Source organism: Mastacembelus armatus, chromosome 23 (assembly GCF_900324485.2).
Source record: "Mastacembelus armatus chromosome 23, fMasArm1.2, whole genome shotgun sequence".
NCBI classification, from domain to species: Eukaryota; Metazoa; Chordata; class Actinopteri; order Synbranchiformes; family Mastacembelidae; genus Mastacembelus; species Mastacembelus armatus.
In genome coordinates this window covers 4,134,602-4,159,571 of record NC_046655.1, presented here as the reverse complement: position 1 = coordinate 4,159,571, position 24,970 = coordinate 4,134,602, and the positions used below count along the sequence as shown (strand labels likewise).

General features: G+C 42.2%; 1 protein-coding gene across 3 annotated transcripts in view; it reads left to right on the top strand.

Annotated features, from left to right (window-relative positions):
• The window catches only part of arid2 (AT-rich interactive domain 2), a 30,135-nt gene that overhangs the window by 3,405 nt on the left and 1,760 nt on the right, over window positions 1-24,970 (top strand). For all 3 annotated transcript variants that reach the window (XM_026326549.1, XM_026326548.1, XM_026326547.2), the window contains 18 exons: window positions 453-550; window positions 9,262-9,395; window positions 13,589-13,807; window positions 14,105-14,172; window positions 14,850-14,919; window positions 15,117-15,367; window positions 16,415-16,511; window positions 16,662-16,871; window positions 17,268-17,432; window positions 18,361-18,439; window positions 18,658-18,792; window positions 18,908-19,128; window positions 19,779-22,258; window positions 23,398-23,552; window positions 23,639-23,777; window positions 23,882-23,967; window positions 24,338-24,461; window positions 24,857-24,948. In XM_026326549.1, coding sequence (XP_026182334.1) covers window positions 453-550; window positions 9,262-9,395; window positions 13,589-13,807; window positions 14,105-14,172; window positions 14,850-14,919; window positions 15,117-15,367; window positions 16,415-16,511; window positions 16,662-16,871; window positions 17,268-17,432; window positions 18,361-18,439; window positions 18,658-18,792; window positions 18,908-19,128; window positions 19,779-22,258; window positions 23,398-23,552; window positions 23,639-23,777; window positions 23,882-23,967; window positions 24,338-24,461; window positions 24,857-24,948 — 4,823 coding nt within the window. The remainder of the gene's footprint in view (window positions 1-452; window positions 551-9,261; window positions 9,396-13,588; window positions 13,808-14,104; window positions 14,173-14,849; window positions 14,920-15,116; window positions 15,368-16,414; window positions 16,512-16,661; window positions 16,872-17,267; window positions 17,433-18,360; window positions 18,440-18,657; window positions 18,793-18,907; window positions 19,129-19,778; window positions 22,259-23,397; window positions 23,553-23,638; window positions 23,778-23,881; window positions 23,968-24,337; window positions 24,462-24,856; window positions 24,949-24,970) is intronic.

Sequence of the window (24,970 nt, the reverse complement as noted above, 5' to 3'; positions counted from 1 at the left end):
AAAAAGCTACTCCACAACCAAACGGGTCGCCGCAAGCTACACGGTTTGTTTTTAGACGGAGACACTTGGAGTCTGGCCTCATTATGTTTTAATAACAAAATGGAGACGTCAAGTTAGCTTGTTAGCTATGGAGCTAACTAGCCTCAACAGTAATGATAGTATCCTAAAGGGAGTCAGACAGTTGTACTTACTCAGGTGTCAAATGTAAATATGTGCGATTAACAAACTCATTAGTCACTAGGTAAATGCTGTTGTACCAAACGTCTTATCTATCACTTTAACCTCGTTCAGTATTTGTAGTTATTTTCAGCACTTTGAGAAAGTTATCGATTAGTAAGTCTGATCTTGCCTCATTGGGGGAAACCTGTAGCAGAACAGATGGCTACAGTGTAACCGCTCTTTTTGTTGTAGCCGGTGTTTTATCTTCTAACGAACTCATTTCCTCCCTCCAGGTCTCTGACAAAAACCAGTGGATTGAACTTGGAGAAGAGTTTAACTTTCCAAGGAGTTGTTCCAACGCTGCATTTGCTTTAAAACAGTACTACCTTCGGTAAGTAGCACGGCCATGCAGCCTTCATCCTCTCAGGTAGCATGTGGGAAGTGTTTACAAATGTTAAAATGCAGTCAGCAGGATCTGAGCCCCTCCGCTCCCCTCTGCCTGGAAGCTGCACTACTACAATGTTGTGGCAGGCAAAGATACGTAAATGTTATGTGGATTTACCATGGCATGGCAGATAATATGTACTCTGTTATCTCTTCCACATCACAAGAGAATACGCTGATCTGTCTTTTATGAAGGAATTGTGTGTGCTTAACTTTGGAACATAGTGTTGGTGCACAAACTTAAGGAGCATGTTGTTTGTTTGTAAACCATAAGCTAATGACATTGATTTGTCTCTGAAAACTGTAGCCACAGGAGTTTCAGTCCAATCTTTTAGCAGATGTAGTTGCTGTAACATGTATTGCATGCAGCTTCCAAGTCTTAACACAGTCAGCTGCCAGTGATGGGAGTCTGGTGTCAGTGCAGCTCTCCCAGCGGCTAGTATTTGTGGTTTTGGTATTGCTGCTATCTCTGTGCTTCTTTTTCTTCTCCCCTCTCCCCACCTCATGCAACGATGGTTCCCATCAGTAGCAACTGTGTGCATGGGATTACACCTGTAGCGGAGGAACGCTTGTAGACTTTCAAGGATGTTTTACAGGCAACTGCAGGTCACTGGTTGATTACAATAAACAGAGGCACATTTTTTGTGTGAGTTGTGAATGTGGCCAGTCGGTTTGACTATCTGAGCACAGCAGATGAAACTTGTAGCTCTTCTAAATATCAGAGATAACCAATAATGTTGGCTGCAGAGACAGGCAGCTCAGGTACATGTGGGCTTGCAATGAAGTGCTAATGAACTTAGATGAGTTGTCCCTGAATACCATAATGGCTACACACACTTTTTTTAAAAACCTGTTTAGTGTAAATGATGGAATACTCTATGAAGTATTTTATCTTAAGCACTAGATGAGAGAACTTGGTGTAATGGGCTGCATGGGAGCTCATACAACTGTCATGCCAGTGGTTTAGGTCTGCTGGTTTGGTGAAAGTACCAAGAGTGTAAAGGTGTTTGGTTATAGGTTCCATGAAACACAACATTCAGAAATGTATTTGTCTAACAGGGTTAATTTTTAAAGAGTAAATGTCACAGAAAACGGTCAGATGATCCAATTTGTTTGGTTTCTATTTTTTTTCTGGGACACAATCAGGCCAACTAGTATGTCTATTATCATTTTGTTAAGTGGTTTATAAATACCAGTAGGCTAATACCTTTTTTGCATGTGACAAGATGAAGCAGAAAATTATGTGGAACCATTAACATCATGACTTTTTTTTTTTGTTTTGTTTTTGTTTTTTGTTTTTTAAAGAAGAATATTTATTTTCTTCCTTGAAACATTCACCTGCATTTCTCAGAACATCTAACTCATTGTAATTGTTACCTTTTGAAAATATTTTGGGAAGGCGGCTGAGCAAAAGGAGACCTGACAGCCAAGCCGACAAACATGCTGAATATCACACTTGTGTCGTAACAGCCGTTGGAGCTACTTTGTAAAGTTTATCTAAGGCAGCTCAGTGTAGTGGATGTCAGAGGCAGCAGGCAGCTAGACTGGTCTTGCCTCAGCTAAGGCTGATAATAGAGACTGTCCTTGCCTCCCCCATGTTGCCTTTTGCTGACAGTGTAACAGAAAAGTTTGCTGCCCCCCCCCCCACTTTTCATTCCAGTTTGGTCATGAAAAAGTAGGGGAATAATGTAATAATAGTTATCACTGTAGGGGGAGGTTTTGATTTTTGCTGTCATCCTGGGGAGGTTAGAGGTCGCAGTCAGTTACATGTGAATATGTGGATCAGGTTCGGACTCAAGGACATTTAAGCTAGGTGTATGTTTGCTCATATCAGGTGTTAATCTTGATGATCCAGTTGAATGACCATCTGGAACCGCTGGCTGCCCAGACATTTTTAGCCTGTGTTTAATTTTTTAAGACTTTTATGTGAATGTGCTGATAACTCAAATAATTTATGAATTTTATAGGTGATGATTAGGCATGAAAGTATCTACTAACATTTAATTAAAAGATCATTTGGCTCAGTTTTTGGTATTTGTGCCTTTTACCAAGCCTAACGCCAAGATGTTAACACAGATTCCTGATGCCTTTTTAAGAATTTTTAAAATATGCGATTGGTAGGTAGGAGTGAAGCACACTTTTGCTGTAGGGATTTTATTTTAGACATGATGCTCTGTTGACCAAGTTTTCCTGTCTGAATGAATAGGTTTATCATGATGTGGCTCTCTCTGGTCAGCACTTCCCACTCAGAGCAGAGTAATAAGCAGCGCTGAACTTCAGTGCCAGCTCGCTTTGCCGTCTATTTGATATTTGAATGTCACTTGGTAATAAGTGAGCGACGCCTGCCAAAAACTTTTTTTTTTTTTCCCCCCCTCAACGTTTTTTTTATTTTATTTTAACTTGTTGAAGCGCCACTCTGACATCAGTCCTACCAGTGGCACTGATTTTATTTTAACTTCGGGGGCGGATGGATTCATTCTCAGGATCAAAGCACTGGCATCAAATCACACTGACACACTAAGGGCATAGTTGAAATGCGCTCTGTTTTCGGTTCGCTTCATTAAAAGGACTGGAGCAAAAGAAATACATTTAAATGAGAGGTGTTCAGCTGTGAGACTGGGAGAATTATTGATCACTGAGAGAGTAAGATGATTCTCAACAGAACTGCGGATATGAAGGGCAGTTGTTAAATAAGTTAGGCTTCCACGGACCACGACAAAGTTAGAGAAAATTTTAAAAGGTTTCAGAAAGTCATTGAATAGCCATGGTTGTATTGGAGGATTACAGTAGAGCACCCAAACCTTTTCCTGGGACTCTGCTATAGCAAGAGAACCCTTTACACTTCCGTAATTTGACATATATTTATGTTCTACATCTGTGTACTTCGCACTCTATTCCACTGGATTGAGTTTGACTTACTAAAGGCTGCTTCTAGTTTTCTAGTGGCTGCACTGATTTGGATAATTCTCTGTCAATACTGTTTCACATCTCCAAGGTTCTCTTCCTCCATTAGTAGTTTCATATGGTTTTGGAAGTAGTTTTCCCACTAAGCTCTCAACACAACTCCTGATTTTCCTTTTTTATTTCAGTGGCAAGTGCCTTGCAGCTCCTCTAGATGCACACAGTGAGTTGAGGATAAATGAAATGTGCTTTGAAATAAGATCTCTGATGTCGCCACAGTCTTGGACTTCTTTTCCAGACTGCAGCGTATTGTACACAGAAGCCCAGTCAGGTGACAGCCTGGTTTAACCTTTCTTTGCCCTCTCCACTGCATCCCCACTGGGAGGAAATCAGGCTCACTCTCTTGAAGCTTCTGTGTCCAAGGCATGTATTTCTTTTATCCAAATGAGTTTTGTACACATGGCTAAGAACGTATAATGGAAGAAATCACTAGGGACCATGCCTTTTGTTTAACAGTTTAGGTACCTTGTCATGTTGGCATTCTTTGTGATGAGTAATATCGTTCAGACGGTGCTTGACATTTTTAACCAATGAGCGCACATGGTGGTGTTATGTCAAGTTATTTCAGATTTCACCTTTTGACCTGTACTGTATTATGAAGAAGTTAGGCTTTTAGTTCTGCTGCCAGGGTCAGTTTTTGCCTGTCTGTAATATTAAAACAATAAAAGACAAAGGCTTCTAACTGTACCTCTTTCTGCTGAATCACCCATTGCTAAGTAATCTGTCTTTTTCAGAGTTGAACATGCTGCTTCTTATATAGCAGAATGATTAATGGCCACACTCTTCATCAGTCAGCTTAACTGTTTGAAGTGCAGAGAAGCAGGTGCAATCACATTCACAGGTTTACTCATTTTAGTCAATATTTGAATGTCTTACTTGAATATTAACTCTCTGCTGTGTGGCAGGTTAGTTAACCATGTGTTACCCAGCTGTCTCTACTTTCTGACCCAACTTTTTATTGACATTAAACATTATATAGAGTTGTGAAATGGGCTTACTGTATTTTTTCCCAAACATAAAACGAGGTGCAACTCTTGATATTTCAAACTTACTGAATTCATTTTGTGATGAAAATGTCAAATGTAATTGTGTTGGAAATCTCCTTTCATATCAAATAAATAGATGCCTACCGGAAAACGTTTGGTGCACCAAAAATATTAGTCACTGATAATTATTTGGAGGCCACTGTATCTATCAACATCAGTTTAAAATTAAAATATTTGAAGCTAATCGTGCCAGACCATGTGGTTAACAAGTGCAGTGTCAAAATGTCTGAATTTTTTTTTTTTTTTTTTAAAAGATATAACCGCTGGCAATTCACACTTGACTTTGTCATTTAATTAAAACACAACACAAGATATCACAGTTTGTTCAAAAAACGTTGAAGTGTATTTCACCAGGGGCACGATTCACTACCTTTTTCTGCTTGGCATGTGTTAATTTTCACACCTGTTCGTGGGATTATTACTGTTGCCATCATGCGTGTTGATCTGCTCTGCTTCCTGTCCATGCTGATAGATTCTCCTGCTCATCTTTAACATCTGGTTGAAGCGACCTTTGATCTGTCTGGCAATTGTTTTTTTTTTTTTTTTTTTTCACCCTCTCCCTACCAACACCACCTCTCCTCTTCCTCGCACAAGTTACTGCTCAGGTGACAACTGGTTATGGAGATAGACAGGGCTTTGTCGACTCCCTTCCTGCTTTTTATACAGCATAATAAGAGACCTTTAATGAAACACGATGGGCAAAGCAAACTTGTTATCACAGATAACATCTGAAGTCTTTGGAGACGGTGTGCTTTTGGCCCATCTGTAATTTGACCTGCCCTCCAGCAGTGTTGGCCACCACTGATAGAGCCTAATCTCCTTCCCAGCCTCCTTGCTAACAAGCAGATTGACAGATTTGTCCTATAGAGTGGAGGTAAAATCTGGCTTTGCCACTTCCCTGGGTATATGATATATTGCTTAGGATGTTGTGTATATGCCAGCTGTTCAGTAAAAGTAGAATTGCATCACCATGTAAGTCCCTTTTTAAACAGAATTGGAGTCTGTTGTCTGCATGTAGTGCACCCCATGTAATCAGCCATCCAGCTCTGTCAGGTACTTTAATTTCTGACTAAAAAATGTTTTAACATCATACGAAAATTCTGAGGGAAAATTCAAAGCAAGATTGGTTGATGAAACAATCCATTTCACTTCCCATGACAACAATGATAAACAGATGAGAAATGTTTGTTCTTCATGGAGCTATGTATTTTGATTTGGCTGATACTGTGTTTTGATTTTGTCTATATTTGATGATGAATTAAAGCAGGTGCTTGGGTTAGACAAATACAGAGCAGCTAAGTATTTAAAGCAGCAAAAAGCAGATGCATAGTATGGAGACTGGTATACTACTTATCACTGAAATATGAAAAGACTTAGTGTCTCTCAGGTCTAGAGTCAGTGTTATTTGTCTAAAAGTATAATTTCCAACAATATTGTACAGGTGCATGTCTTTGGAAATGGAACAGCCTAAAGCTTCAGCTATTGACTTGGACCAGCTGGAATTATCAGCTAATGTGCTAACACTGGCACTGTTACTTGCCTTAAGCTGACTGCTCCCACAGCTAACTGTATTGTGAAAGGAGGTTTTTTCCCTAGATTCATCACTGTGCTGCCTTCGTATGTGAGTAGTGAGGTTTGTGGTACTTCTGGTATACTGCATGCACAATCTGCATGTTTTTTTTTTTCATGCTGCTAGTTTGGACCATATTTAGGTGATTCCTTGCTGAACTGAATGTGCTGCTTGATATAATCTATGTGAACTTCAGAAGTGCTTTCAGTGTTTCTCACTATTTCTCACCCTGAGGTCTGACAGTCATGGTGCATGTGTTTCCTTCCTCGTGAATGGTATTAATTTATTATCAATTGATATTAAAAATCTCCTCTGAGCAGATACATGCAGAGGTAAAATGCAGAAATTCCAAAATTCATGCTCGCAGCCAAAAAAAAACAAAGGGCCTGGATGTTTTCCAGAAATCTGTAACACAGAACGTATAGTCTGAAGTAGAATGTACTTGACTGGCTGTGAGGTATATTTCTGAAGAGATGTTGTGTTTTTGCACTGAAAAGAAAAGTCCATCTTAGTTCAAAGAAAGCATCTTTTTCTAACCAAAAATTCATTATGTCCAGAAAGATGTACGCCTTGATTGTACACCCCGTTTGTGACCACAGAAGGTTTGAATTGTATTAGCATAATTTATGTTTTTCCACTGACCTTCATACATGCATACTGTTGGTATTGCATTGTTTTTACAGTCAGGATCATGAGATATGTCTTAAATATGAAACCAAATTAACTGTCAAATAGTGGCTAAAGTTTGCTTTCAGACCACAAATACCTATAATCATCCATCTTTTCACGTATTTTCTCAATCGGCTAAAATTGATAAAAGTTCCTGTGATTATTGATAAAACAAACTCAACTCAGCCTGGCTCCATAAAATACCAGCAAACATTTCTCTCTAGAAATTGGCAATGGGTGTGTTTGTATGTCTGTGTCCACGTCCAGCAGGGGGCAATGGTCTTCCACACACCAACGCAGTGAGGGCATTTGGGCAGCCGGGCAGCTGTCAGTAATTAAAGCCAAGAGCGTATGCACTGGTGTGATCCAGATGACGGTAAATAGCACAATACTACTGACAGTGGCTGTCTCTATTCATCACTGCTTGTGACTTGTCTGTTTTCCACACTTAGCCCTCCTTGTGTTATTTTGGAGGGAAAACACCTCATTATTAGTATGATAACACACACACTTCCGTTTTGTAGTGAAATGCTAAAAGCCCAGTGATTTCTGTTGGTTGGTAGTCGTATGCTACTCCTCAAGTAGGAGGGGAGTACTGTTCCTCATCATGTATATATGAAAAAAAGGGAAGTGCAGACACAACAGCTGCAGTCACATCCCCCCTTTGCAACCGTCTTTACCCACAGCCTTTTTTTTTTTTTTCTTCATTTTCATGCTCATGCCCAGACAGTGGTTGATGATGCTGCAATCAGGAGTGGGGGCCTATCTCTCCCGCTCTCTCACGCTCTTCACTCTCTTGCTCTCTACAAATCAAAGCAGAGTGTATTTATAGTCCGGCGTGTCACCCGACAGCCAGCGGACGGGGGATTACCTTGGCCGCACTGAGCTAGCAGGGCCTCATTCAGAAACTGATGCTCCCTCGCTCGCTCTGTGACTCAGACAGGGTTCACCACACTATCACTGCTGAGGTATATTGCTGTGTGTGCGTGTGTGCGTGGCTGGCAGATTTCTCCACTTTATTATGATGTGTTTATTAATCCAAGGAAGCCTGAATCAGTAGTTGCATGGTCATGGAGAAAATTTATTTGCAAGTTGAGTGGAGGCTTAAAATCAGTGAGTAGGATTATATGACTTGCTTTATGTTGGAACACAGCTGTTTGTGTTGAAGCTGCTTTGCATCAACTGGCAAATTGAGAAGAGTTAAGCCTGGCATTTACTGATTTGTTTTTGGGTAACTCATCCATCAAAATATATGCTGGAAAGAATAATCATTATCTGTGGGGTGATTAAAAACAAACTATGGTACACAGATTTTCAACCAGTCCTTCAGGTTCTTCTGAAGCCATCTACATCTTACACAGTCACGTTACTGTCTAATGTGTCTCTCTCACTGTGTCATGCAAAGGCATTTCTCATGCTGTAGCTTTGGTTCTTGAGTGGCTCATGCTGTTGCCTCTAAAGGCACCACAGGCTTGGGTCAGGTTGTCACCAACTCCGTCAAGCCAGAAAACCACTTCAAAACCAGCAGAGCCCAGCAAAAGCTCACCCTGGCAGCTATGAAATTTGATTTTAAAAGGAATCTTTTGAACTGACTAAAGAGCAATAAAAATGTGTCAGCATTGTAGTTCAGTGTTGCTTACACTGAATTCCTAAGTAGATTAATGCTTTATCTTGAGTTAAAAATGTCCTGCTTGTTGATGTGGTGTTTGTGCAGTTCTCAGAGAGACAGACACTGAAGCCATTTCCCTCTGGGTTTCTGTTGTTTCTGTTTGGGTGTCTGTGGGTGATGATGCTGTCTCATCAGCCACGGTTGCTGTTACTCCTCATGTTATATACAAGTTTGAGTTTAAGCTGAACCTTTTTAAATGTCATTCTTTCAACTTAAAAACCTCTTGTGCTCTATAAATGTTCTTTAGATTTCAACATCATGTTTTAGTTGCAGAATGTAGCTGTTACTGTTGTGGATTGTTTGTGCCACCAACCTGCAGTTGTTTATCCTCCAAACCTGGATGAAAATGTGTAACTACTGTGTATATTGTATGGTTTGTGTGTTTGCAAACAGTAGCTTTGATATTGGCAACAGGTCATGTTCAGTAGACTTTAATGCCTGTGTGTTATAGTAATGTTACACATAGTGCATTCATCATGTAATTTGACATTTTTATGTTAATGATGTGAACTGGAGAGCCTTGAGAAAGCCGACAGTCTGTCACAAAGTAAACTGTTTGGCTTTAACAGGAGACGTCTGTTGGTCTGGGTTTTTAGTAAAAAGTTGTTTGAAGCCATCTCCCTTTAATTTCAATTGTTGATTATAAATTCAGAGCAAAGTTCATGCCAAACAATTCCTTGCTCATTATCTTAACTGATTTTTTTTTTTTTTTTTTTTTTTTTTTCACCTCTTTCACTCCTCAGATACTTGGAGAAGTATGAAAAAGTCCACCACTTCGGCGAGGATGATGAAGAAGCGCAGCCGGGGAATCCCAAAGCCTCCCTTCCAATTGGTGCAATTCCAAACTCTTACAACTACCAGCAACACGTTGTGTCAGGTAGGCAGAGAGGCCATGCCTAGGGTTCAGAATCTCTCGATGCATTTGGTTCATTCTCTTTCTGTCTCGGTCACAGTCTGTATTGGCCACACAAACTCCCTGTCTCTTTTAGCATAAATTGGTGTTTTCTGTCTCACTCAGTTTCTCTCTCAAGCTTGTCCCATCTCCTTCGACTTTTCTCTACCCCCTGGCAAACTCAAACACTTAATCCTCACGCAGATGTGATCACAGTAAAGCATCACTTCATCAGAGCGCCGCGTGACAAGCATGGTGAACTGGTTAGCTCACAGGTCAAGCATATGCATAGCAATGTGCCTCAGCAGTAGCTGTCTGTAATAAGGCAGAATTGATTTCTCGAGGATATGTGGAAGGAAATGTGCAGAATACGTTTTGATGAAGGTCCAGGTCGTTTCTAATGGTATCACAAGCTGCAGAGTTTAGCATGGAAGTGTTTCCACATTCTGATTTCAACTCTTACAAACTGTTGGGCGATGAAAACATTTCAGGTTTTCACGTGCTGCTGTTAAGCAGGAGGCATTTCGTTGCTCTAATGTGAATTGGTGCCTGATGATGTGTGTGTGCGCATTTGTGAAAAAGCAGGGAATTTTTTAAGTAATAGTGTAACATTCTGGGTAATGTTTTCATTTAGCTTTATGGCAGGAGCTCAGATGATTTCTCCACTGTAAGTCAGCTCTGGAGCCAGCAGCCTGTTATCGTAGCTTAGCTTAGCCTAGAAACAAGTTGACATCTACCCACAAGCACCTCAATACTCACTGATTAACAATCCATTTTATATTTAATCTGCACAAAAGGTATAATATGAAAATAACAATTTGCTTGTTTACAGGGGTTATATCCAGTAGGCAGACACTCCAGAAAGGTAGTGGTCCCAGCCTCGAAATTGTCCAGCACATGGTTTGTCTGTAAAACAGTGAATTGTCATTATACCACTTATTGTAAGTTTTTGTCCAGGATCAACTCTGTGTTCATCACTGAGTGCTTCTGGGCAGATGGTGGTACCTTTGGACAGATCTAAACTACCAGAATACTGGCTCCAGATACATTTTTACTAAAGCTTGGCAGCAAATTAGCTTATTTCCCTAAATGTGAAACTATTCCTTTAACCAGTTAGGCTGTGCTCAGTTTGATCTTGTTTTATAAAGTTCAAACCAGAACAGCTGTGTCATCTCCAAGTTAAACAACATGGTGTGTATTCTCACTCCAGTAGTAAATAGTTTGTTGGTACACTTAATTTATTTTTGCCTTTTGGTCAGGTTGTTCTCTGCACAGAACTTCAAGTTTTATGGCAATTTTGTTTGTTTATTTATTTTAAGTTCATAACATCAGGTGTTTTGTTGAACTGAAGCAGAAATGACTTGACACCCGTGGTAGTGCTTGCTTTTCACCTGAAGAAACCATATGTTGCCAAGTTTAGAGAAGAAGAAATGACTTTATCTGTGTCTGTGTTTTATTTTGGCGAGCCTGGCCGTGGCCCACTGCAACAGTTTTCTGTCATTTGTCCACTTCATGAGTCCACAACTTTGTTGTGCTTTGCATTTATTGCTTTTACACAGTGACTCATTTCATTCGGTTCTCACCTTGCTAAGCAATGCTGTGTTTGAACGAAGGCTATGAAGCATGCAGTAATTTTCAATGTCTTTTTTTTTTTTTTTTCCCTTCAAAGTTGCCTGCACTCACCTAGGCATTGACTTTTTTTTTTTTTTTTTTTTTTTAAACCCAAGCATGCTTCTCCTTTAATAATGAAACACCGCCTTCTGACTAACAACACCATATTTCAGATGTAATGTTTTTTTTGCAGCTGGCCAAGGCCACCTGTCTGTATTGTCCAAACTCAGCTCGCACCCCGTGAATGAGAGCTGTCCATTAGCATGACAGTGTTGTTGTAGTGTTGACTGCTGAGCTTCCCTCGGAGGTAATCGACTGTCCTGACAGCACTTATTGATGAGGGAAAGAGGGAGAGCGCTCAATTTTCCCTCTGTCTGAGCTTAGATTTGAGCCTTTAGCTTTTTAGTTGCAGGCTCTTTTCTCTAAGTCAACCCTCTGCTTGCTGACTTCAAATTGACTTCAAAACCTGACCATGGTGTGAACAGACACACAACAAGCACCGCTCAACTACATTCACTACTTCTCTAATGCACTGCTGGTGTGGACCTTTTAGAGACTGGAGTCTTTGCAGAGGAACGAACATGTTATTGTTTTAGGGTTAAAACCATGGGTTTCAGAGCTGCTATAATCAATATTTATAAATTAACAATGAATGACATGAAGTGATCACCTGTCTCAGCAGTTTTGTGCACTCCTGCAGAGCTTCATTGGTTGTTTTGGTTTCCAGGCCCACAACTTTAGTGTTGCGCTTCACTTTTACTGATCTCATAGCTTTGTTTTCAGCAGCAGCAGCAGTCAGCTGCTTTCAGCAATACAGGTCCAAAATGTTGACTGTAACTATCCACCCAACAGCACACCAACAGTCGTAGCAGCTGGTAGGCTGTTGTTGTGTTGCTGTTCAAAGGTGGTGTGATGTTTACAGCTTGTTTTCACTGTTGCTAAGCAGCCAAAAATAACTATGGGATTAAATTCAAATTGGCATATTTGCCTTAAATAGCTGTTTAAAAAGTATTTTTTAAGACCACAAATAGTCTGAATAATCAGTAGGTGTAATTGATGATTACATACCTGTTTTATAGTTTGAAACTACACCTGAACAACGACAGTGTTTTGAGGCCAATAATAGCAATATTCTGGATGTGGCTGATGCAGACCCCTTAGAGTACTTTATATTTTTAAATTGTGACCAAAATATAAAAATGAACTTGTCGTTGCTCTCTGGTGGACAAACTGTAAAAGTAAAACTACTTTTAAATTAACCTGTATCTACTTTGGCATTTCTTTGCTGCACTTTCTCATCAGCCTTCTTTTGCACCAACATGTCATATCTGCAAGAATCTGATATCAGTCGATATGCTTGCATGGCTGAGTGATTGTTCCTGCTCTATTACAGACCTTTCAAAATGAACTGTTTCAGTGCCCCAGGCTCTGATGTGAAATATTGCTGTAATGTAGTTGGACAGCCGGGCTGAAATTGTGCTCTGTTAGCTTGGCAGCTTCACTGATGGTTAATTATTTGACAGTTGCTCTGGAAATCTCTCGCTGAGCTTTGGTCTGTCCTGACGTCATGTTTTGGTTATAGGTCTAGGAGGAAGTTTTAGTCTGTTCACAAAGTCTTGGCTATCATATGGCATGTTGTACATCAGTCTGTCATACAGCGCTGGAGGATGAGCAGAGACAGGCAGGTTTTAAAAGGAGCTGCTGCTGCTGCTATAATAGCAACCTCGGCTGAATTACATTTGCCTGCACAAACCTTTAAAAGCATGGAAATCAAATTCCCACAGTAGGACTCCTTTCTGCTTTGTGATTGGTTTCTAGAGGTAGCAGTCTACAAAGATCCCGCAGCAAATTGAAATCTCCACCGTATGGAAAAATGACACCTGTGCACACAGAATGATTGATAGCAGAAAGTCGAACCACAGCACAGGGAGGAATCTTGGCTCTTTGTTGACAAAATGATTCCACACTCTCAGAAAGGCTCATCTGTCATTCAGAGTTGCTGAAAAACAACATTCAAGTCATGATGATTTCCCCACATAGGCCTCTGTAGTATTTCAAATTAGACATCTTTTAATTATGAAAAGCCAATCATGTAGGTTGACTGAGTCAGAAACAAACACAATTAAAAGTTAGTGAACATTCTTGTTCCTCAGTCAGACAAGACACGGCTCATCAGACTAATTTGAACTACAGACAGCTTTGACTGAACAGCTTAACGCCCAATTTAGTTGGCTGAAACTCAGTTAAAGGAAAAATAAATCTGATTTTAAGTGGCTGAAGGTGTGCAGAGGCAGCAGTACAGTGGGCTTTCCTCTTTTTCTGCTTTTCCCTTTTTTGCTGATATTCACATTGCTATGATATTTAAAATCTAAACTCTTCTATAATGACTTGCTTCATTTGTTCTCTGTGTGGAAGCCATTTGTGCATCCAGTATTTGATGTTTCCTTACAGTATCCTATCAGGGTTCTATGTTTTATTCCTCACCTGACTGGTATTTAAAATGGGTATTTTATGTTGGACTATAAATACACTAACACAAAGGTATGTCGTCTACTTTTGTTCTCCAGACTATCTCCGCCAAAGCTATGGACTGTCTACAGATTTCGTTCCACCGTGTGATTACAACAAACTGGTGCTGTCTCTCCTTTCGGGCCTACCCAACGAAGTGGACTTTGCCGTTAACGTTTGCACTCTGCTTTCCAATGAGAGCAAGCATGCCATGCAGCTAGACAAGGACCCCAAACTGGTCACGCTGTTGCTGGCCCATGCCGGCGTCTTTGACGATTGTACGTGAATTTATTTTCATAATCCTTACTTTATTTTGAAAAACAAGGTTTTCTAGGTCTACACAATTACAATGTAAAGGCCTTTTTTTTTTTCTAGGGTGAGGATTGAAAATATTTTCCTATTTCGCCACCTCTTTTCTCACTTCTTTGTTTTAGGATCAAAGGTTCTATATTAGCGCCTCCTAAATATTCTATGTCAAGTAGGAATTAAAGAACAAGGGAGAAGAAACAAATAACACTGAGCTGTAATGCTGACACGCGACTCTAACCCCCCTCCCCTCCCCTCCATCCTTGTAGCACTAGGCAGCTTCTCCGGTGTATTCGGGACGGACTGGAAAGAGAAAACCTCCAGAGACTTTGTCAAGGTACAGTAAAACAAAAAAAACCTTTATACCACACACACACACACACACACACACACACACAGGCAAATAATGGGTTCTATCCCAATTTAATCTTCTGTTTAAGTTAATTTCAGTTAGAGGAACCTCAGAGAGCAGTTTTCTCTAAGGCATCTTTAAGCAGAATTAGGAGGGTTTAGGTTAAAGGGGGTTAGGGAGGTCAATTCACTTTGATCTCAGTCCATTTAAGATGCATACCTAAAAGTTAAATCATGACTGAAAACTAAGGCAATGTAGCAACTTTGTTCATGACTGAGTTCTCTTGACTTAAGCAAATATGCTTAAAAAGAAAAAACAAACAAAAAAACACTAGTTTAAATTTTATTTCTCACTGTTTTTAGTGACTATATATAACAAACAATTGGGAAATTAACTACACATTACACAGAAATAGATCATTTATTTTTAATTATGATAATGACATGTCCAGTTTAAGGTTTTAATATGAATATGCTTACCTGGCATTCAACAGATTGCTCCACTAATGTCAGTTTTGTCTAATCAACATGCAGTGCTAACTTGAAATTGTAGTTGTCAGGCCTACTAACATCTTTGTCTAATTTAAAATGGCCTAATTTGGTTGTCATCAATCTAATAGCGGACATTTAAAAGCACTGCTAATAGGTTTTGTACTCCTGCAGTTCTGGAAAGAGGTGGTGGAAGATGTTGAAGTCAGGGAGCTGATCTGGGACAAAAGCAGCCCAGCACAAGGTAAACATGCATGGTGCTCTAAGGGAATACTCATGTATGCCCCCCACTATGTACTTATATATATCTAAAATGCTGTGACATGTCTAACTGTACAGGCTTTTTTTTTTTTTTTAAACAGGTGCCTCATTGTCAGTTTTTGTGTAATACCTGAGAGTGAGAAGTGTTGCCCTAAATTGTTCCACCTCTCGTGTTTGCAGACGGTACGTCATGTGAGGAGCACTGGCAGAGCCTTTTCCACCCGCCACGGAACCCAGGCATCAGCGACATGGAGGCACAGAGGGTGCTGCAGATTGCCGTTATCCTGCGAAACCTCTCCTTTGAGGAGGTCAACGTCAAGCTGCTGGCAGCCAACCGAACGTGCCTGCGCTTCCTTTTGCTCTGTGCCCACTGTAACCTCATCTCACTCCGACAGCTCGGACTTGACACGTTGGGAAATGTGGCTGCTGAGGTGGGTCTGGTTTTGGGGTTACTGTTTTAGTTGCTCATTTGGGGTTTTGGCAGAGTTGGCAGTACATTTTGGTAAATATAGCAGACATTGGCTTCTAAAAGAGGTACCTATTTAAAAAACAGTGTTGTAGATGTGGGCCAGTTCAGTCATGTAGTAAAAGTGAACTGTCTGATTAGGAAGGTTTGTTTCTAAATGTAGGTTACTGTGACAATGCACAGCTCTACTCAGGCAGTCTGAGTTAGAACTTGATGCTAGTTGCCAGTGTTGACAACAGTAGTGTGATTTTCACATTGTGGTTAGCTAACTTTACAACCTTCTTCAACCTGATAAATGATGAACTAATCAGTTCCTTCTGAAAGATGATCATGTATGCTAGTGATATGTTTAGAAACACAACCAGTTGTAGATGTATGTAATGAAAACTATGACTTCCACATGTTTGTCACTTCCAAGAAGCATATTTTTCAGGGTAATTTTTTTTTTTTTCTTTTTTTTTTTCAAATTCAGTTAAACACATATATAAATCTTCAAGTCCAACATAAAAATGAATCTTAATGTAGATATGTGGACTGTATAAATCTACAGTGAGTCAATTGTATTGCTCCAGATTTAATATCACATTTGTTGTGAGATGAGTCCTCATCTATTTTTAGAAACTGTATGCGTGGCGCCCGTGATACTATCAGCTAAGCCTGTGATGTGATTAATTGGATGGCTAGGTTTGGGGCATTGAATGTGTTCTTCAGATTTGATACTGAAAAGCCTTATTTTACCTGTGAATGCAAGTAATGTGCATGCTACTGGAGCAGCTTCTTTGGTTGATTATATGTTATCAGTGAGTTGTGATAAAATTACTGTTTTGGCCTTTAACTTGCTGCTTTTAACAAGCCATGCTTTATGATTAAGTGTAGTTGTTTTAAAGTTACGCTTTTTCAACCTGCCTATACAGTCTGTCATGGTGTAAAATGTAAAAAAAATGGTGCAGGTCTTGCCAGCTGGTTTGCTCGATGCTGGGACCGTTGAATAAATCTTGTCTGCCTTTTTTAGCTCCAGCTGGATCCTGTTGACTTTCGGACGACCCACCTGATCTTTCACACCATCACCAAATGCTTGATGTCCAGAGACCGGTTCCTCAAAATGAGAGGTGAGTTTTGCACTGAGGTATTGTAGTGACTAGTTTGCATAAGTCTTGTGTCTGGGGAAACTGTGCCCTCTGCAATGAATACATGCTGTTTCGAGTGTCGTCTGTAGTGTCAGTATCAATGTGTCTGTTTATATTTTTGTCTGTCCTTAGCCATGGAGATTCTAGGCAACCTCAGCAAGGCAGAGGACAATGGCGTGCTAATCTGCGAGTATGTGGACCAGGACTCGTACAGGGAGGTAATGATGCTCCTCACCCTGCCTGATCTCATGCTCCTTATGGCCTCCTTAGAGGTTCTTTACCTTCTGGCCCAGCTCGGAGAGGTTCCCTGCAGCAAGATCGCCTGTGTTGACCGCAGCATAGGTATGAATGTTTCTGTTTTGTTTTTTTTTTTTGTGTTACTTTTTTATTGTCTTGGCTTAAAAGATATTATGGAGGTTAACTTGGAATGATGTTATGATCTTCACAGTTCTGCTTTGTTGTATCTAATAAGTTAATCCAGGATTAAAATCTAATGTCACATGAACTTATTAAAATTATGGTAGCTTTTTTTTTTGTTTGTTTTTTTTTTTTTTTTTCCACTAGTTCTTCCGTTTGAGTAACTGGCTCAAATCACCCTGATTTTTTTTTTTGCTCTTACCTTTGAAAACTTTAAGGGTTGTTTGGATTATGTTCTCTGCTGAATGACTGAAATGTGACTGCTCCTCTGTGATCTGTGATGACCCTGGTGCATTTTCTCCTTCCTCTCTCTCCCACTAGACCTGTTAGTGCGATTGGTATCAGTTGACCTCCACACGTTTGGACCTGATGCTCTGACAGCAGTGCGGTTGATCGAGCATCAGGCCAATGCTGACCAGGCCGCCGAAGTTCGACCACAACTGGTAGAGCAGGTACCTGCACCCGTTCAGGGAGCTCCTGCACCTGGTGAGTGTTGGTTGTACATCACCTCTACCTGTCAGTCACACACGCTTTTTGCACTAACGGTAAGGTTCAGATCCTCCTGGTAGGGCTGAGACAAAGCTCGATCCCCCTGCCCATTACCAACAGTGCAAACAGAAGTTAATCATATGTTTGAGCTAGATGAATTTCAACACTCTTAACTGAAAATAGTACAGAGACATGAATATGTTTCTGCACAGTAATTGGTTGGTCAGTTTAGACACAATCTACACAATGGATGGCCAAATATCTGTGTTTCTCTGTAATGTGTGTATTAAAGACAGTGAAGGAGAACTGTTGATGCTGGTTTGTACTTACAGCTGCAGCTGCATGATTTGTTTGCCAGTCCAGTTTGTTTGTTGCCCACTGCTGGATGAAGTGCTTACTGAATATCTATATCCTATGATTTTGTTGTCATTTAAATAAAATGCTTGTTTTTTTTGTAATAAAAACTCTAGGTAATGGATGTTACAGTAAAAATCCCATTTGGCCCTCCAAATCCCATTTCTCAAAAATCCCATTTGGATATAAACGCAAAAGTTGTCTGTACCTTTTCGAGTTGCTGTTTGTTACCTGCTTGTGTCCCGAAGACAAATTAATCACCTGCAGTAGTAAAGCAACTTCGCATAATGACTCACAGCACCATGAGTATGTCAATTAACTAGTGAGTCCTCCAGGGCATTAAATCTACCCAGTCTTTGAAGTGTTATTCCAGTGCTAGTAGTGAGCTCCACAGGGTGCAGTTTTTGCTGACATCTAGTGGACAGCTCAGGGGACAATACAAATTTGACATTTTTTAAAATCCATAGACAAGATTTTATTTACTTTTGGAATGCAGTCTATTATCATTGAATCAAATAGCTGTCTTAGCCCTTCTTTGTTTTTGTACACTAAAGGTTTTTTGTCTCCTCAGTAACAAGGGTCCCAGTTCAGCCAACTCAGCCACCACCTGGTATTGTGGAACTTGATGGGGAGAAATTTACACTGCAGTGGTAAGATTAATTGTTCACTTAACTGGGGAAAATGAATTTCCATTGTTTCTCGTACTATCCCTAGTACAGGGAAAATTACATCAGGACACACCCTAAACATGCAAATTTTCCCCTGCAGCTTTCACCAAGTTGTCAGTTTATTTTGAAGCGCTTTCTAAGATAGCATATTTTTCATTTCCTTTGTACTCATTTATATGTCTGGGTTGTTTTTCCCACAGGCTAAATGCACACTTTGAGACAAACCCAGAAGGATCTGTCTCTCGATCAGAGATGTACTCTGAGTACCTGGCCACCTGCAATAAAATGGGACGGAATAACATCTTGAACTCCACTGGCTTCCTCAAGTGTCTGCGGTCAGTCCAGATTCCTCCCCTGCTATGCAGCCATTACTTTGGCTTTGGAGAGAATCTTTGTTGTGCTTTAATTATTTAAAGTCAGCCTTTGTAATGATCTTTTCTGCCATCACAGAACTGTGTTCCCGAACCACACAATGCGGCGGCAAGAAGAGCCCAAGGCTAACGGTCAGGTTCAGATCCTCCTGGTAGGGCTGAGGCGAAGGTCGATCCCCCTGCCCATTCAGCGGTACTACCAGCAGCCTCAGCAGCAACAGCAGCAGAATCCAGCAACGGCGCCTCCAGCTCCAGCGGCCCGACACGAAGCACCTGGGGACCCACAGGCCCCACCCCCAGGTTCAGCTAATACAATTAATCTTTACATTCTTTCATTCTGTTTTTCTTTGAGAGCGATTATGAGAAGGTTCAAACTGTAAGAAGGGTGCCCTTTCTATTCTGAGACTAGGATGGTTGAATTAGAAAAATCATCAAAAAAGTTACTTGGAGGACCCAAGTTCTTAAACAGAAATTAAGGCAGCGATGCTGTACGCTGTACTTCATGCAACCGAATACAAAAAACATTTGGCAACAGTTTATGCTAAATAATGCAGATCCTCTGTGTGAATATTTTCTATTCCAGCATCTCAAATATATTAAACATTATTGCAAAGATTACAGATCCTGGGCCTCCTGCTCTAACATGTTTATTATTTGGGGTAAATCATGATTGCATAATGTTGTTTATCATGTTCATTGCAATCATGTGGTACATTACGAGCACTCACTGCTAATTAAAACAAAAAAAAAAGATAGAGAGAAAAAGGTGACACTGGTTATCAAACACCAGTCTTTGTCAAGTTTCGTTACTTATCTGTGTTCCAAAGTTAATGCATGTTACCCAACACCCATCAACAATATTGCCTAAGCCTGCATACACATAAGATTTTCAATTGCAGTTCTGATTCCACCTCAAATCTAAACAGTTGTCTGTGTTAATGTGTTACCAGGCTTACCTCCTGGGAATTCCAATCTTGCACCCCAGTTTGTCCGGAGCCCAGTTCCTAGCCTCAGCCCAGGTGGTGCTGCCCCATCCCTGGCCTTGTCGGCACAGGAACATCCCCCTGCAAATCACCCGGCTGTGTATCGTCACCTGGTGCCCCCGGCGGTGGTGCCCTCACAGGTGTCTCCTCAGGTGACTCCACAGTTACCACCAAATCCTCTGGCAGTAACGCAGCAGCAGCAGGTCCGACCTGGTCCCATCGTCCAGAATCCAACGTCGGGACCAGCCACCCAAAACCACAGCCCCCAAAGCCCTGCTCCTCCACCTGTGCTTCAGCAGCAACCGCAACACTCCCCTATGCTCCCCACAGGAACACCTGTAACGCTTTTTCAGCAGGTACCACCGGGCCACATTCTCACAGCCAGGGTTCAAGGCGTGTGCCCTCCAATCACCCAGCATTCTCCCCTGCCTCAAACCCCTCCCCTGTCTGGGCCTCAGGGTGGAGCCCCCCAGTTGGAGCCCCAGTGTACTGCTGCAACATCGGCACCCTCCACTTCCATCCAGGTGGGGGGTGGTCAGGCATTAAGCTACACAGGTGTGCCCAATTCCCAGGGGTCACGTGTCGCTTTTCAGAACATCGCCCCCAAACCAGCGCCAAACCAGTCAGGTGGACCAGCAGCCCCAATAGCCACTCCAAACCAGCAGCCTCAACCTCAGCAGCAGGCGCAGAGTGTAGTAATAGTCAGTCCCAACCCTCAGCAGAGCCCAGCCTACACTCCCGCCATACACCAGATCGTTCTTGCCAACCCCTCTGCCATTCCTGGTCCCCAGGCTATTCAGATAGCAGGGCAGCCTGGACCTGCTTCCAGCCCCTGCCCACCTCCTGTCTCTCACTCCACATCCCAGGTCCAGCCCAATCAAACTGTCAGCCATGCACTGTCCATGAAACGGCTTCAACAGCAGCAGCATCAACAGCAGCAACATCAACAGCAACCACCGCTCCAAATTATTTCTCAAACTCCTCCCTCTCAACCTACCTCCACTGAGTCCAGCTTGATCAAACAGCTGTTGCTTCCAAAGCGAGGGCCTTCTACACCGGGAGGAAAGCTCATCCTACCTGCTCCGCAGGTGCCCTCTCCCAACAGCACGATAGCCCCTAGCACGCAGGTCATCTACCAGACAGGCTACACAGCCCAGAATCCCTCTCCTCAGCCTCAGCAGCTCAATGTCCAGCTGGTTCCTGGTCAGCTACCTGCTGCAGGAGCTCCAGCCCTCCAAACAGTCCAGCTCTTACCAGGCCAGCTCATTTCCACAAGTAGCCCAGGAGCAGCTACCATAATCCAGGGCCCCACGACAGCTGGACAAGTGACGTTCACCGTGGTCCCCAACACTGGCTTCACCACCTCTACTGCTGCTGTTGCTGCTGTCAGCCAAGGTGCTGTGGCTCCGGGCGTTCTTCCTCCTCCATTCTCTACTGGAACAGTGCCCCACCACGCCCCAGCAGCTCCGCCACCACCGCCACTGCCAGCTCCCCTCAGAGGAGACAAGATCATTTGTCAAAAGGAGGAGGAGGCCAAGGATGCCACGGGGCTGCATATCCATGAGAGAAAGATAGAGGTGATGGAGAACTCCTCTTTGGCAGAAGGAGACTCTTCCAATGGCAAAACCAGTAACGGTGATGTTGCAGCAGGTACGAAGCTGCTAAATGGTCGGAAGTGCATGGAGTCTAATCTACCTCCATACCACTCAGGGAACAGCCAGGGGGCACTCAATGGCCCAGCTATGGAGAGTCACACTGCTAATGGGAAGCAGACCCTCTCCCCTGGCCTGAACACCCCTCTGGAGGGCAACACCGACCCCAAAAAGACTCTAGTCAATGGGGTATGTGACTTTGATCGGAGTGACAGTGGTGGCAACTTTAACAAAAACATTCCAAATCACATTGCTTCCAAACAATACTTTGGGAATGGGGAGGTGGGCCCCTCTGAGAAGAGTCATGGCTCAGATCCCCCTCTCCCTAGTCCTCCGCCCCCTCAGCAGGACACTGCCAAAGCCCAGCAGGCTGAGCGCCTGGCCAATGGACCCCAGGCAATAGGCAACAGGCCTCTCTTGGAATTAACCAATGGACCTTTGGGGCCGGGCCATGCTGTGCTAAGACAACAACTGCTCCCCAACTCCTCCCTCCCCTCCACTGTTACAGTTAACTCCCAGAGTCTTGCTGCCTCTCCTGCAAATGGAGTGGCCTCTGAGGCCCGAGGGCTCAAGAGGCCAGCTGACAATGAGGACCGCAGTGCAGCAGCATCCTCTGGGATTCCCAATAAAGTAGGAGTGCGAATTATCACCATCAGTGACCCCAACAACGCCGGCAGCAGCGCCACCATGGTGGCGGTGCCAGCAGGAACAGACCCAAGCACAGTAGCCAAAGTAGCAATAGAGAATGCCACTCAGCAGAGGAACTGCTCGCCCACACAGGCAGCTGGCTCAACGGTGAGTCACTGTAGGTTTATTCTCACAGTAAGCCACCTTGATTCACAGTGTCACCTAACAGTGTGACTTGATGTCAGGTCTGTCACAAAATTTGTATTGCATGTCTGTTATAGATGCACTAGGGTGAGTATTTGCATTACCAAGTAATGTATGTTGTCTATGATTTGTATAATTTACCATCTACTTTTTGTTTAAAGCTATCCTGTGGTATTTTCAATGCAACAAAAAGGTTTATTTACATTCAGCATTAATCTTCAAAAACATTATTCGTGCCTTTCACATTCCAGCAAATGTTGGAGGCATCTCATACTGCAGTCTTTCTATTTGTGATTTTGTTTAAAAGCTACTGACATTCCATGGCCTGTCTTTTTATCCAGCCTGAGCCAAGTGGCACACCATATACTGGACCTGTAACAATTTAAGGGACAGGCCACAGACTGTGCAGAGCTGTGCAGTTAAGACAGGGATGTGTTAGTACATAAATGTCTGTGTGAGATAGGTGGCAAAGAATGATTTTTGCTTAGAGGTAAATTCTGACTATCATTGTGAGACTGACTGTTGTCATGGGTGTTCATTGCACCTACAGGTTGAGTAAAATAATATATTTCATTAAAAATGTTTTACTTTCACTTTAAATACTTTACATAACAGCATTTTTGAAATCCAGCTTGTTGGTATTACAGTGGCACTGAGGATGTTTTTTTTATTTTTTGGGGTTTTTTACAATTGAAATCATGTCCTCTTTCAAAGTGTTTAACACCAATCATGCATCTGTGGAAAAAGCGTTATTTCAAAAAAAAAAAAAGTTTCCAAATCTCAAGAGCTTCTTACCCTGTTGACTGGACCTGTTAGGTTGATGTTTGGAGGTTAAGAAGGTGAGACCAGTTAAGATCATGTGGCTCTCACTGATACCCACCTCCTAGAGTAAAACAGCTGAGAGAGCAACTTCAGCCAATAGACAGGCCAGGGTTACATCTCAGCAAACAACTTTTCCAATGATGATTTCATAGTGACGTTCTCTCAGGGAGTATATATCAATACATACTCTTCCTGTTAGGAATACTGAAAAGTCTTTTTATGACTTGATGTCTTAATTTTAATATTTATTTGACCTTTCTAATGTTATCTTGCTTCCACAGCCAACTGTAACCCCATCCCCGCCCCCTGTATCCCAGCCTGCACCAGCCGGTAACCTCAGTCCTCACCTCCCAGCACAGCAAACCTCCACAGCACCACCAGAGCAAAGCAGGAAACCGGGGCAGAACTTTAAATGTTTGTGGCAGTCCTGTAAACGGTACGTGTCTGTAGTGTGGAGCCGGCCTGTGTCTTAGCTGAGCCACTGTCAAGCTTCTGCTGATTTTGGTCTTATTTCCTCTCCAGGTGGTTTGAAACGCCATCTCAGGTGTTTTACCATGCAGCAACGCAACATGGTGGTAAAGACATGTATGGAGGTCAGTGTCTGTGGGAAGGATGTGAACCTTTTCCCCGGCAGAGACTGTCCTTCATCACGCATCTACAGGTAAGACCCCTGACCCTTTCACTGTGCCTGATGGTGACGGACACTTAAACTTTTACAGCATCAATACAGGATTTACCTTAAAAATGTCCACTCTGTGTTTCCAGGATAAACACTGTTCTCGAGATGCTCTGCTGGCTGGACTCAAAGTAGAGGAGCAGCAGGCACAAAGTCCCAATCAGACTTCTTCCCAGTACGTTAGTCTTGATACATGATTTATGCCTAAAGCTGTATGTCATGGCTGCTTGTACGCTTGAAACTAGTTGAGAATCATCCATAACACTGAATTTCGATGAAAGATTTTGCCATCACCGTGTGATTTAGAAGTCACTTTGCTGATCTCTCTCTGGCTGTACCTGACCTCAACTCTTTCTTTACCACTGGTATCTTTGTGTGTCATGATGGACATTATAACAGTGTATATGTCAGCAAAAGGGGATTGCTCTTTCAGAGCATTGTCAAGTACCAGAAATAGTGCATTACTGTTTATGGGGGGAAAAAACAGCGTACTGGTGGCAGTGTTTGACACGACACTGACACACTGTGTGTGTGGTGTTTTAAAGGACTCCGCCAGTGGCAGGAAGTACTCCGGCACCACGGACACCGAAAGCAATCGTCAATCATCCCAGCGCAGCTCTCATGGCCCTACGCAGGGGCTCACGAAACCTGGTCTTCAGGGACTTCACAGTGAGTAGAACAAGGCGGATCCTAATCACATATCTCCCAAATTTCTTTCTGAGTTGGACACACACTCTTATTAAATTCTCCAAGGTGCAAATAAGCAACTTTGAAGTTCTTGAAACAAACAGGACTGACTTAATGCAGTTGAGAGAAAAGGATTCAGTCATTTGTAGCTCTGTATTAGATAATAATGTACACTTAAATATTGTGCACCAATAAACACCCATCATTTCGCTTGTAACATTTATTACTGTGTATTCCAGTTTTAGGACAAATAACTAACCTCCAAACAAACATGTGCCTACTTCACGCAATCTGCTTAACTCGACACGTATAGATCCAGTCTGTCCCCTGTAAAAATACTCTGCATGACTAAATTTCTTCCTTGCTTCCTCTCCTAGGATGAGAAAGAGGGACCAGTGACTAAACATATACGACTAACTGCTGCCTTAACGTTAAAGAACATTGCTAAGCACTCGGACTGTGGTCGCATGTGAGTATCCTTCTGGTTATAA